Below are 12,056 nucleotides of genomic sequence, written 5' to 3'. Positions count from 1 at the left end.
AAAGTATAGAGGATGGACTAAAGGAGGCTGGTGTTGAAAGGTCTCTGCCAGACTCTAGGAGCAAAATTATGGTAGGTTGACTTAAAGGTGTTGGCAGTGGGGGATGGCGAGAAGCAGAAAGAGTTAAGAGTGTTTGTTTGGGTGGAGGGGGTGGAATGAACAAGACTTAGGGATTCTTTGACTATGGGGATGAGGGAAGGGAATGATAACCTAAGATAATGAGGGCTCCAGCATGGGGTGATTTATGAATGACAGAAGCACTCAATGATCCTGATAACACAGGGCTGGTGGGACGGGATGAGTTTCCTCTTGGACATGCTGAGTTAAAACATCAGGGAGATACCTGGTTGGTGATCAGTGTAGACAATTAGATAAGATACATGCATTTAAAACTTGGGAGAACATAAAGGCTGATAGTCTGTATTTGAGAGTCACCTGCTGACAGCTGCAAAGCCAAAATCACAAGAGGAGAATTGCCTGCTATCAGGTGGAGAGAGAAACAGCCAGGTGAGGGCAGTCCCCTGTGAACCCTGGCATTTGGAGATAAGGTCGTGAGGCAAAGACCAGGGAAGAGAAGTTTGAGGAGCACCAAGGAACAGAAATCTTTTGTCAAGGCCAACCAAATAGTTCCAAGAAATGTTCAACACTGGGGAAAAGTCCAGGAAAATATAAAGACTAGAGAATGTCCCCTGATGTGTGTCTTTGGAAGCTGCTGACACAGTGAGAAAGGTTTCAATGGAGTGGCGGGGCAGTCTCCGGGCTGGAGTAAATTGAGGCATAAATGTGGAGCAAGTGAAGATGGTACCTGTTAATGGTGGTATCTGAGAAGCTCAGATCAAAAGGAAAAACAGTAACTCAATAGGACAGCAGGGTGATGGACGAGGACATGGTTAGGGTGGGGAGGACCTCAGGTGTTTATAACCTCTGGGGGAAGAACTGAAATAAGAAAAGTTGAGGACGTGGAAGACAGAAGTGACACTAGATGAATCAGAGTGTTTCAGGAAGAAAGAAGAAGACCTGGATCCCGATTAGCTTCAGACAGGACAACACTGGACCTCATCTTCTGAGACCACAGGGAAGATGGGGGCAGATAGAGATGAATGTGTATACATCACAGCAGAAGTTAAAGCCATTATTATTTTCCTTTGAATGAAACAAGAGTGGAGGTGCCTCCTGATGGTGATGGGGAGAGATCAGAGGGAAGTCGGAACAGTTTGGAATAATTGCCCAGGAAATGAGAACAGCAACTCCCCAGTGACAAGACATTGGCCGTCTCTACAGCTGGCTGAAGTTGTGCCTGTCAGCATGTGGACCTTGCAGGGCAGGGTGAATGACTATGGCTGGGGTGTATTGGGCTTGGGGTGAGGATCTAGAAGGAAATGGGGCTTAGACCCTGCTCGGGAAACCCAATGTGTTGTAAGAGTAGGAAGAAGTTGGGAGAGCCTCACTGCCCCCCCACTCTCGTCCACAGAGCAGTGAAAGGAGGATGGGAGGGAGAGGCTAGGCACATAGCGGGGGCTGCCGTGAGCATGCCAGCCCCTGGACAGCCCAGGTACCACCTGCCGCCAGACGTTAAGAGAAACTCCTGAACAAAGTGTGACTGCCTCCACCCAGCACATAAACTTCCTCCCTGCAGCCACAAAGGTAATTTAGTGTCTTTGTCTCTAGAAGCTCTTGCATTTATCAGCAGCAGCGGCACGATTCCTGGGGCTCTAAATCATAACGCTTTAGGTGTATTTCTCTTGAGTTGACATCCCCTTATAAATAATGTGGGGGATGCTTTTATTTTGTTGGCAGAAGACTGCTTTCTCCCTCTCTTCTGTTTTTAGAGTGACCTTCTTTCTCAGTCAAATGGGATATATCCAAGAGGCTCATTTACTGGGTCTTCCCACGCACCAGGTAATATGGGAGCAGGTATAAACAGGAGTCCTGTTCTCTATTATACAGTCTCCTAGCAGAAAGGACACACAAATGTATTCAAATTTAAAACGCAAATAGCCTTTGACCCAGAGAATCACGTACCCATGTTTATAAGGATGTGTATTTTTTGAAACTTGACATGTTAATAGCAAATACCTGGAAAACACCTTAAAGTGAAATAAGGACACTATAGTTAAATAAAGCATGGCACCTTGTGCAGGAATTATAAAGAATGAGATAGACTTATGCATACTGGTAAGGAAAGATCTCCAAGGTGTATTATTGAGGTAAAAAGGTATATTGTAAAAATTTATGAAGAGCATAACACATAATTATATAATTTATGTTTTTAAAAATCCCACAAATACGCTGTGCTATATATTTGCTACAAGTACATGTATATGTTTACAATATATTCATTTAGAAAGAGATATAGAAGGATATACACCAAACTGAAGATGATGGATGCTTCTGAGAAGGGAGTTTAAGATTGCAATGGTGGCCAAGGGGATTTTAGCCTTCTGATACATTGTAAGTTCTTTAAGAAAGGAATTAGTCACAGATTACTTGTGCAATTAAAAAGAGCTAGAGTCAAGACACCTGTACGCTGGGTCAATTCATACTACAAATCTGGATAAGATATTTCCCTCTGCAGACTTTAGTTTTTCCCATCTATACACTGAGCAAGTTGGGCTGGATAATCCTAGTGATCCCTTGAAACTCAGAATGTCTGAGTCTTCAAGCTGTAAATGTATTCAAAGGAAGGATTTTCGGGCTCAATGTCATAGGATCTGGCACTCGGCAGGCACTTGGTCTTGGCTGAACATTGAATGTTGAATAATAACCCTTAATAAGTCTTAGTATTAATAAACAGAGGTCAGATTTTTCCAGTAAACTACACCAGGTGAGTAATCTACCTCCTGGATGAATGTCAGAGAGCTGTGGTAGTGTGGCAAATAAAATAGAGGTTTTGGAGGGATTCCAACCTAGATTCAAATTCTGGCTCTTCCACTTACCTGCTTTGTGCTATTGAGTGAACTGCCAACTCTCTCTGCCCCACAATCAGTGCTAAGCTGTGACCAAACACAGTTAATATTTCTGCTCCAGCTTTGGCGCTCTGGTCAGTTATTCATTCAACAAACAATTATTGAGCACCAACAGTGAGCTAGCCCTGGGTATGTAAACATGAGGAAGACAGAGAAGAAATCCCTTCTTACAGATGTGTAGGTATCTGCCTTGCCTCCTGTCCCCTCCCTGTTCCTGGTGCAAGCACTTTCACTCCGAACAGCAGCTGAACATGATCAAGGACTTGGAAGGGGAAAGGGAAGAGAAAAGGGAAGGAGACTGGATGGGGTTCTCTGGGAGATGCTGGAGATGCCTGAGGGGCTGCTGCAGGAGCTGTAAGACCATCTATGCATGGATCAGTTGCTCCTCCTTCTCTGGGTCTCAGATTTCTCTTCTGTATCATGAAGATAGACAGTGAAGTCTATCTCCTGGGATTCTTCTGGGCATCAAATAATTACTAATGCTGATAAAAACCGCTATTTTTTTTTAGCTCTTTGTAGGTGCCAGGCTCTGAGTGAAAAGTGACCTGTGCATCATCACATTATCCCTGACAACAATCATGGTTTACTCAGGAGGAAACATGAACAGAGAAGTTAAGCAGCTTGCCCAAAATCTCACAGCTGCAGATATGCAAATAAAGAACGGAATATTATTTTAAAATCTATGCCCAGGTCCATACATAGTAAGGAGTTAATAAATGCTTATTGAAAGTTACATGTACTGCTTTGTCTTGTTGTTCTTTAAAAGTTTACTCTAAAAACTATACATTGTATATGTTTTCCTATAGATTATGCTTTCTAGTTCAGTGCTACAGAATTCAGTGAATTTGGAAGCAGCCAGAACACTTCAAAGATGAATCTCTGTATAGAATAACAATTCTAAAACTTTTCAATGGGCCATTACTTTTTGTTATTTGACAATTATCAATTATATCTTAAACACTTACAGCAAATGAAAAAAAAAAGAATTGGAATCCAGACCCTCTGACTTCAGATCCTGCACAGAAACCACCATACCATACTGAGGAAGGAGACCCTTAATCCTCTTAAGCTTCTAAGATCCCTTCCCCCTAGACTTCTACATTGCATTTCAACAGGAGAAGTAAGGGCTGGTAGACCGGGCACCACCTTTAATCACACTCTTGTAGATCACAGGCATGGTATGGAGAAATCTTTCCAGAAGGTACTGTTTTTACTTAAACATGGTCACACCCCCAACTAAGTCACGTACCCTACGCCTACTTCATGGATCAAGATCCTTTCACATGTAATTTCTAGAGTTGTAAGCATTTAAAAGGGCAAGGACTTTCTTTGTTAGGGGAGCTTGGCTATTTGGAGCATTCAGACCCACTGCAGCTGCCAGCTGAATAAACACCCCTTCCTTCCCAGTTTGGTGTTCCAGAGGTTTTGTCTGTGGGCTGTCCCACAACACTACTACCTCCCATTCAGACAGGTGCCAAACAACTTATGTGAGACTGTGATTCATAGGCTAGGATCCTTATCATGTACCCTAATATAATTATAATTATGAAACTTGGTTATTAGGTTAACGAGGATTCACATTCTTCTCTGGCTGCCTCCAATTCTCCTGCTGCCACTGGCAGACAAGCTAAAGCAAAGGTATTTAGTTTCCAGAAGAAATAAAGTCCTCATAGTTTGGAGTTCACAGAGGACACAATTCCCTTCTTCATACAGGCCTTTGTTTTTAATTAAGAGCAGTAATCAGATAACCTTGCTTTAATTAACTCCCCAGAAGCACCCCATTCTTGGAACCTCTCTTTGATATTTTCACATCAAGTCTTTCAGCCTAAGATTATCAGCAGACATGCACCATTTACCATTTGCCAAATATGCCCAAAAGGTTAGCATAAACTCCCACTCCCTTCTTTCTGTAAAGACGTCCCCTGTATCAAAGCAAATATGTTTTGAGCCAGGAGGGGTTGTCTCGGTTTGCTCCATGAATCTGTGATTTTTTTTCAGTCTTATCACATTGGTCCTTCTGTTCACAGAAACTGTGTGCATTTCATCTTAATTATGCATCTCTTAATCCATAATATCTGATTTATGGCCATTTACTCTTAATTACAAGAGGGCCACCTTTGAAAAGGGAAACCAAGTGAGCTCAGAGAAATGGAGCTGAAAAGCAAGAGGGAAGGTGGATGATTGAAGTTGTGCAACTAAGGGTGAATCCAAAGGCCCATTTGTTGGAGGCAATTATTGTTGGCAACCCTGTAGATTTGTGAGGGTCCCGTATCAGGCCACATGTGAATTCATCCCTTTCTATGGTAAGGAAATTATATAACTAAAAATAAAGCTACAATCTAAATAAAGCTAAAATCTCCAGGTGATAAATCGTCTAGCCCAATTTCTTCATAATGACTCTCCATTTAAAAAAAAAATGGAAGTGAATATGTTTATTAAAAACTTTTTGAACCTGTAATTACCCATAAATGGAGAAAAGAATATGACTTGCCTTAAATAGAAGGCAACTAGAACAACTATTACTATTTTTAAAAATGTTCACCCTGTGGTATTTAAAAACCTGGAAAACCATGCTCCAGAGAGGACAGCATTAGGTCCTTATTGTTTCAACCATTTGGGTTGGTAAATAAAATTATATTCCATGTTTCGCAGATGAGGAAGTAGAGTTTCAGAGAGGGATCTGCGTAAAGTCACAGAGCCAGGAAGTGGCAGAGTTATACCTTAGACTTTCGGGACCATGCTTATTCTTGCCTATGCCAGAGAAAGTGAAAGACTTGAACAACAACTTGCAAAGTCAGAGATTCTTCAAGCTATTGGCCATCCAGAGGCAGCAAGAAGACACTCTTACCTGGGGCTGAGGATGTGGCTGCTGGTGGCTGACTGTCGAGAGGGAGTCCTCACAGTATCTGTGGCCAGGGACAGACTACAGCTCAACCAGGACTGCAGACTGCCCTCTGTCTGGGAGCTGAGGATGGAGACGTTATCCCTAGAATAAGATTGCAGGACACCATCAGCACAGTGACAACCACAGTAACAACAGTAATTAGATATTCGCCCATAGCATAAGCCAGGCATTGTACTAAGTGATATACCTGCATAACTTCACTCACCATAGAGAAGTAGGAGCCAGTGCTGCCACAGTTACACAGATGGAATTACTGAGATTTGGAGAGGCCCATTTGGCTCTTGGCCAAGGTTGCTCAGCTAGTCAATGATGAAATTGGGATGCAAACCCTGTTCCTTTTTATTCCAATGCCCATGCTATTAATCATGGCACTCTTCCTTGAGGAGATGCACACTCCAATTCAAATGTCGAGGTCTCTCCAATGTGGGAGTAAAGTTTGGCATTGAATTTGATATGTTCAAGGAATATAGCAAGTGTAAAGGTCTTAACTCCTTCCTTACCTTAGCTGGATCATCTTTATAAACGGGGACTTTACTTTTATGTCCCCTAATTCTGAAAGCAGCACAGAAAGAGAGGGGGCCCTCACAGCTCCTCAATGAATCCACGTTAGTTGATATACTCACTCAATATTATGTATATGTGTGTGTGCGTGTATATGCATGTGTGTATCTTCATATATTAATATGATTTACGTGTGTGTGTTGTATATATATAATAACATATATAGTGTTTTTTATAGGATACTCTATGTATGCCAAGCACCTTGGGGAGGGGAGCTGTCCACATGAACTTAACATTGAACCTGTCCTCGAGACTCCATTTCTATACATAGCCATGCAATTTTTAAAAATTATTAATGTTTTATAGAGGCACAGAGGATGAGTTTTATTAGAATCTACCCTCTGTCCCTCTATAAAACATTAATAATTTTTTTTTTCAAAGAAGGGGCCTTGATTTCCTTTGCAAAGGCCTAAGGAAAGACATTGAGTAGTGATATTTGAGATACATCTTCTTGGAAGGTTGGGGCTTGGCCACACAGGGACAGAAGAATGGAATTTTTGGTGGAAGGATTCACGTACACATAGGTACAGAGGTCATAAAGATCAGGGCATAAACCATATGGAAAGCAGGAATCACAGCTAGAGGGCAAAGTAAGGTTCAGAACGTCAGTGTAAAAAGTCTACTCTGGGGCGATAGGGAGCCTTTGAAGGTGTTTGAGGACAGTGGTATGAGAAGGCATAGGCTTCTTTCTGTCTAAAAGAAACTAGGGCAGTTCAATACTATGTCCCTAGTGCTGTATGTTATGACCATGAAGGCATTAGTCTCAAGGGCATCACTGATAATTCTCTTAAGTGGACATGGATGTTCCCTCCACAAACTGGACACAGAGGACCAGGGGCTCACTCTTGCCAGCTGCTCAGTTCTAGTTGGGGTTAACTTACATCTCTTTTCTGCCACTGCTGCCACAGTCCACTGCCGTCTGGACACTAGTAAGAGAGAGAAGAAAGAATCTGTTATCCTTGTGCTGCCAGGGACTTGAGAACATGATCATTGACTTCAGACAGACATGGGTGTGAGTCTCACTTCCAACCTTTCCCCCTGTGTGATCTCAGGGAAGTCACTTGCCTTCTCTGAGCTTCCTTTCTTCCTTCCTAAAATGTGGCAAATAAAGGGCTCTGTTGTGGAGCAGAGTAAGTGAGATAACCCTTGTAAAGATCTCAGCATGGTTCCTGGCAAATAGATAGTGCTAATTAAGTGGTAGCGACCATTACCGCGACTCTTGTTTTAGTACAACTAGTGCTGCTATTATTAATAGCATTGTTATTGCTACAAGCAAGGCATTTGCTGTATGTTCTTTGTGAGTGCTAGCAAATCAGACACAGGGCAGAGCAGCTTCCCAGGGCATTGTGGGAAACTCCAAAAGTAATTATGACAGTAGCTATTCTTTAGAGAGCATCCCTCCATTCAACAAATATGCTACACACACAATCTTATCTACCTACTCCATATGTCTCCATGTTAGAGATGAGGAACCTGAGATGCTTGTCTAAGTCACACAGCTTTTGATCCCGGGCCTGTTAAGCTCATGCTCCTAACCAGCATGTGACTGTTCAGTGGGTGGGTGTAGACAGTCAAACCGCAAACCTCAGACACCTAAGACATCATTTGAATCTGGATCGTCAGGCTGGGGCCTCACAGTGTTCTCTGCTGTAATCTGGACAAGTCCTCTTTTAGAAGACCTAGCTGTTTCCTCCAAGAGATGCACCTGCTGCTCCTTGGCTCCCACCCTCAAAGGCCCGTCATCCTGGGGTCTTCTATTTGCATGCATCTGTTTCCACCAGGCAGTGACCAACATCCCTTGTGGACCAAGAACAACTCATTTATACTTTAGCTCCAGAGTTCAGCCCCAAAGCTCAGCCAGACCAGAAGTTCTCAGACAATGCTTGGTGAATCCAACAGAAGAAAAGTCAGTGAACGACAGCCATGGGCCAATTCTAGCCTATCATCTATTTTCATAAATAGAGATTTTTGTTTCTGATTGCTTTTGCACCATAATAGTAGTGCAACAAAGACCATATGGCGTGAAAAGGCTAAATACTTACTATCTGCCCTTTTAAAGAAAACAACTCTGCAATAGAACAAAAGCACCTTTTGTGAATGACCTCGTGGGAGGCAGAATAATGGCCTCTAAAGACGTTCATACCCTAATCCCCAAAACAAGAGAATATGTTTCCATATAGGAAAAAAGTTTCATCGGAACACAGTCATCCATTCATTTACATTTTCAGTACTTCCTCACCTGCTTTGTCTAAACACCAGTCTTTACTTGAACCCAGCACTCAGAAAAGTCTTTATAGCCCAGTAACTAATCAAAGCACATGCTGGTGTTAGTTCCTGTCCACTATCTACCCTGGCCAACTCCATAAGTACCAGCCCTATGGGTGGACTCAGCATTCACATTCACCCTCTTCCAAGGGGCTCTTCTCCAGCACTAGAGACCCATTCACTCCATAATGTCTGATCATGCTGGGCATCTTCTCATCTCTTTACTCTTTTGCACACTCCTGCTCTCCGACCCACTATGTGTCAGGGGGCTGATCTGTATGGACACCATCAATGGGTTCCCTGTCCCATGGCTTTCTCTTGGGCTCAGCCAATAAGGAATGCAGCTGACAGTTGACAGGAAGGAGGGAAGAGAGGGAAGCTGAAGTACTTATTGTCCTGAATTTCTGGATTTCTCTCTACTGCCTCCAACTGTCAACCAAAGGCCAGAGCTCCTCCTATCAGCCTCTCTCTCTATCTCTCTTTCTTTCTGGATTCCAGCAATTGCACCCTCTTCTTCTCCTTTCAGACTTTGCAAGAGTTACTGCTCTCAGTTGCTGCTATTCCCTAGGTGCTGCACCACCTATTCCTTAGAGCTTCCTCACGCCTTTGCAAATAGTCCTTTTGTTAAGCTCTCTTCATTTAGAGTTTGTCTTCCAGTTCCCTCCAGACTCTATTACAATAGCTGATCTCAATACTTTTTCTACCTTAACAGAAAGATCTGCATTTACCATACCAATAGTTTACATGACAAAGAAGCAGGCAGGAGGCATGACCCAACATTGCACTGCTAACAACTGCTACACCCTTAACACAATGTCACAATGTGAAGAATCAAAAGAGGCAATCTTGTAAGAGGCTAGATTATCAGCAATCATTATTAGCCCCTCCTAAGCTTCTGACTCTGGAAAAGAACTAGGCACAAGGATAAATAAAAAAGATGAACCCTTATTAATCCTACATTTTTATAGTATCTGCACACTGGTCGCTTTTACCTGTGAACCTGTTTCACTAAATTTGCACAGAATATCTAAGGCTGAAGTCAAACCCAGGTGGTCTATTTGTTTATTCATGATGAAATACTGTCCATAACAAGAGTGGTCTCTGGCCTGGACCACACACTTCCTACAATTTGAGATGGACTTAAAAAAAAAAAGAGAAAGAGAGAGAGAATGTTTAAAATAAGGAGGCTGAATTAAGGAGAGCTTTGGGAACTATAGCACGCATTTATTGTATGAACAAATGCTGAAGGCATCTAACATCTTTATCATGAGACGACCTGGAATAAAGTCTTTGGGACAGGAGGGAAACAAAGGCTTTCAGGTAGAAGCAGCAGGAAGCTTTGTTCTGTCTGCTCCTGAGAAACATTAAACCACATGGGTAGAACTCACTACCATGCTGACTTTATATAAGTCATAGGTTATTGGTCCTGGAAAGTACTTGAGTTTGTACACCATGGTGCATGGAGCCCTCGAGTTCTGGGAGACCCCATGAAAAGTGTCAGTACGAAGGCGTCAAGAAAAGAGACCTAGGAGGAAGGATTATCCCCAGACCTTCCTCTCTCACTCCAATCAGAGGATGGCTGCACTCCATCCTAAGCTAAAATTTTGTTCATGAGTTTGCTTTGGTATAAAAAAAAGGAATTCTACAATAAAGAGGGAGTTTGAAATCCATTGAGCCTTTTACCATGTGAAGAAAGTGTCTCTGGGCTGCAGGCTCCACAAGGCAAGTCCATGCCTGTTTGTTCCCTACTATACCCCCGTCCCAACACAGAAGGCTTCCATTCATTGTTTTCTGCTGAGTGGGCAGAGGCCCAAAGGGCGGATGACCTGTCCATTGTCCTGATTCATTTGGTGGTGCACCTGTCTGGGACCCTCATCTCCTGACACGCGGTCAGTGGTTCTTTCTCTCCCCTTGTTGCAAGTGGCTTTTTTATAAAAAAAGAAGAACTTGTGCCAGGAATTTGTAAACAGGGGCTTGATGATGAGCAAGATAATTAAGTCAATGTCTTCAGATGTACTCCTTCAGGGTCAGTCTTTGCCAGACAATTCCAGTCCGAACGCAAATGTTGCCTGGGAAATAAATTCATTGGCCCCATCTCACAGTGACAGACACAAGTTCACCTTAATGTCTTGGCAGCTACTGGGTAGAGAACAGAGACCTTGACGAGGGAAAAGAGGAAGCAGGTTACATCTGACATGACAGCAGAGCTTGGCCGTTAGTGGTATAGGTTATGGGGTCAGCCTGGAAATCAGATAATGGCTTCATCACTTACTGCACGGATTGGGGCAAGTTTCTTGACTTCTCAGTTTTCTCATCTGCAAACTGGGAATAATAATGGAAGGAACCTGCGAGAGTTGTTTTGAGGACAACATATGCAAAACAGGTAGCAAAGTACCTGCACAAAGTAATTTCTCAAGATAATTATAATTCCCATAATTATCATTATTTCCTGTAACGCTGGAATAGATAAAGTAGTTTGGAGCCCTGACCCCTGTGAATCCTACTAGCTGAATGTATGGGCTAGAAACACGCTCAGAAAGCCAGGCGGTCTATGCAGCACTATTTAAACAGGCATTATGTGGTGCTAAGTCCCTGTGTTGTAACTTGAACTGCAGCATCAACCTTCTTGGATTAATAGAAAGGCTTTAAGCTGTTCTCCCAGGCCTGGAACACATTCATTACTCACGGAGGACAAACTAGAAGGTAAAAAGTTGCAGGAAAAGAGCTGCTGGCAGTTCCAATGATTGTTCTACTATGCAGCAAGCAACTCTGCAGTTTGGACAGAGCCTGGGTCTACTCTGTTATAAGTAAAATTTTGATGCGGCAAAAGAAATAGCACTCCAAGATACATCCTCTCAGCAAGGCAGTTTACTTCTATAGAAGGGTGCGATGTACGGATGGAGGGATGGTGGCCGCATGCTTGGACAAGGTGGGTACTTACTTATGCCTGACGGGGGTCACCCCTACTGCTGTGTCATTCCCCTGTTGGCTAGGGTTAGACCACACAAGCTAGACTAATCCCAAATGGCTATTTTAAAGAGAGCGGGTGTCCGAGCTGGAGGGGCAGGGTGGGTGTTTTGGCGGGAAGGACTGTTACAGGTGGGTCACAGCAGGTAGCTAGGGGTGACCTAGGTCAAAGAAGGTGACCAGAGCAGGTGACTGGAGCAGGTGACCGGGATGAGTCAGGACGGAGCCGGGGGCCGGGGGAAGAGATGGGATCTACTGATTAGAACCAGTGGAGAAGGTTGTTTACTGCAATTACAAGGAAGATAAACTTTAAAATAAAGAATTAAAGAATAAGAGAGCTGAACATACTGACATACTGATTCTTTGAAGAGAAACTTGGGGTTCACTATAAC

The 12,056-nt window shown here is 43.1% G+C and overlaps 1 protein-coding gene across 2 annotated transcripts in view; it reads right to left on the bottom strand.

The window, feature by feature from the left end:
- The window catches only part of MYO18B (myosin XVIIIB), a 285,467-nt gene that overhangs the window by 22,096 nt on the left and 251,315 nt on the right, over positions 1–12,056 (bottom strand). For both annotated transcript variants that reach the window (XM_064367868.1, XM_064367869.1), the window contains exons 41-42: positions 7,314–7,358; positions 5,815–5,952 (exon numbers count right to left, since the gene is read on the bottom strand). In XM_064367868.1, the coding sequence (XP_064223938.1) occupies positions 5,815–5,952; positions 7,314–7,358 (183 nt within the window). The remainder of the gene's footprint in view (positions 1–5,814; positions 5,953–7,313; positions 7,359–12,056) is intronic.

Source organism: Aotus nancymaae, unplaced genomic scaffold (assembly GCF_030222135.1).
Source record: "Aotus nancymaae isolate 86718 unplaced genomic scaffold, 86718_ANA_hifiasm-v0.15.2.pri h1tg000076l, whole genome shotgun sequence".
Classification (NCBI taxonomy): domain Eukaryota; kingdom Metazoa; phylum Chordata; class Mammalia; order Primates; family Aotidae; genus Aotus; species Aotus nancymaae.
The sequence above is the reverse complement of the archived record's forward strand: the minus strand, read 5'-3'. Positions and strand labels throughout refer to the sequence as shown.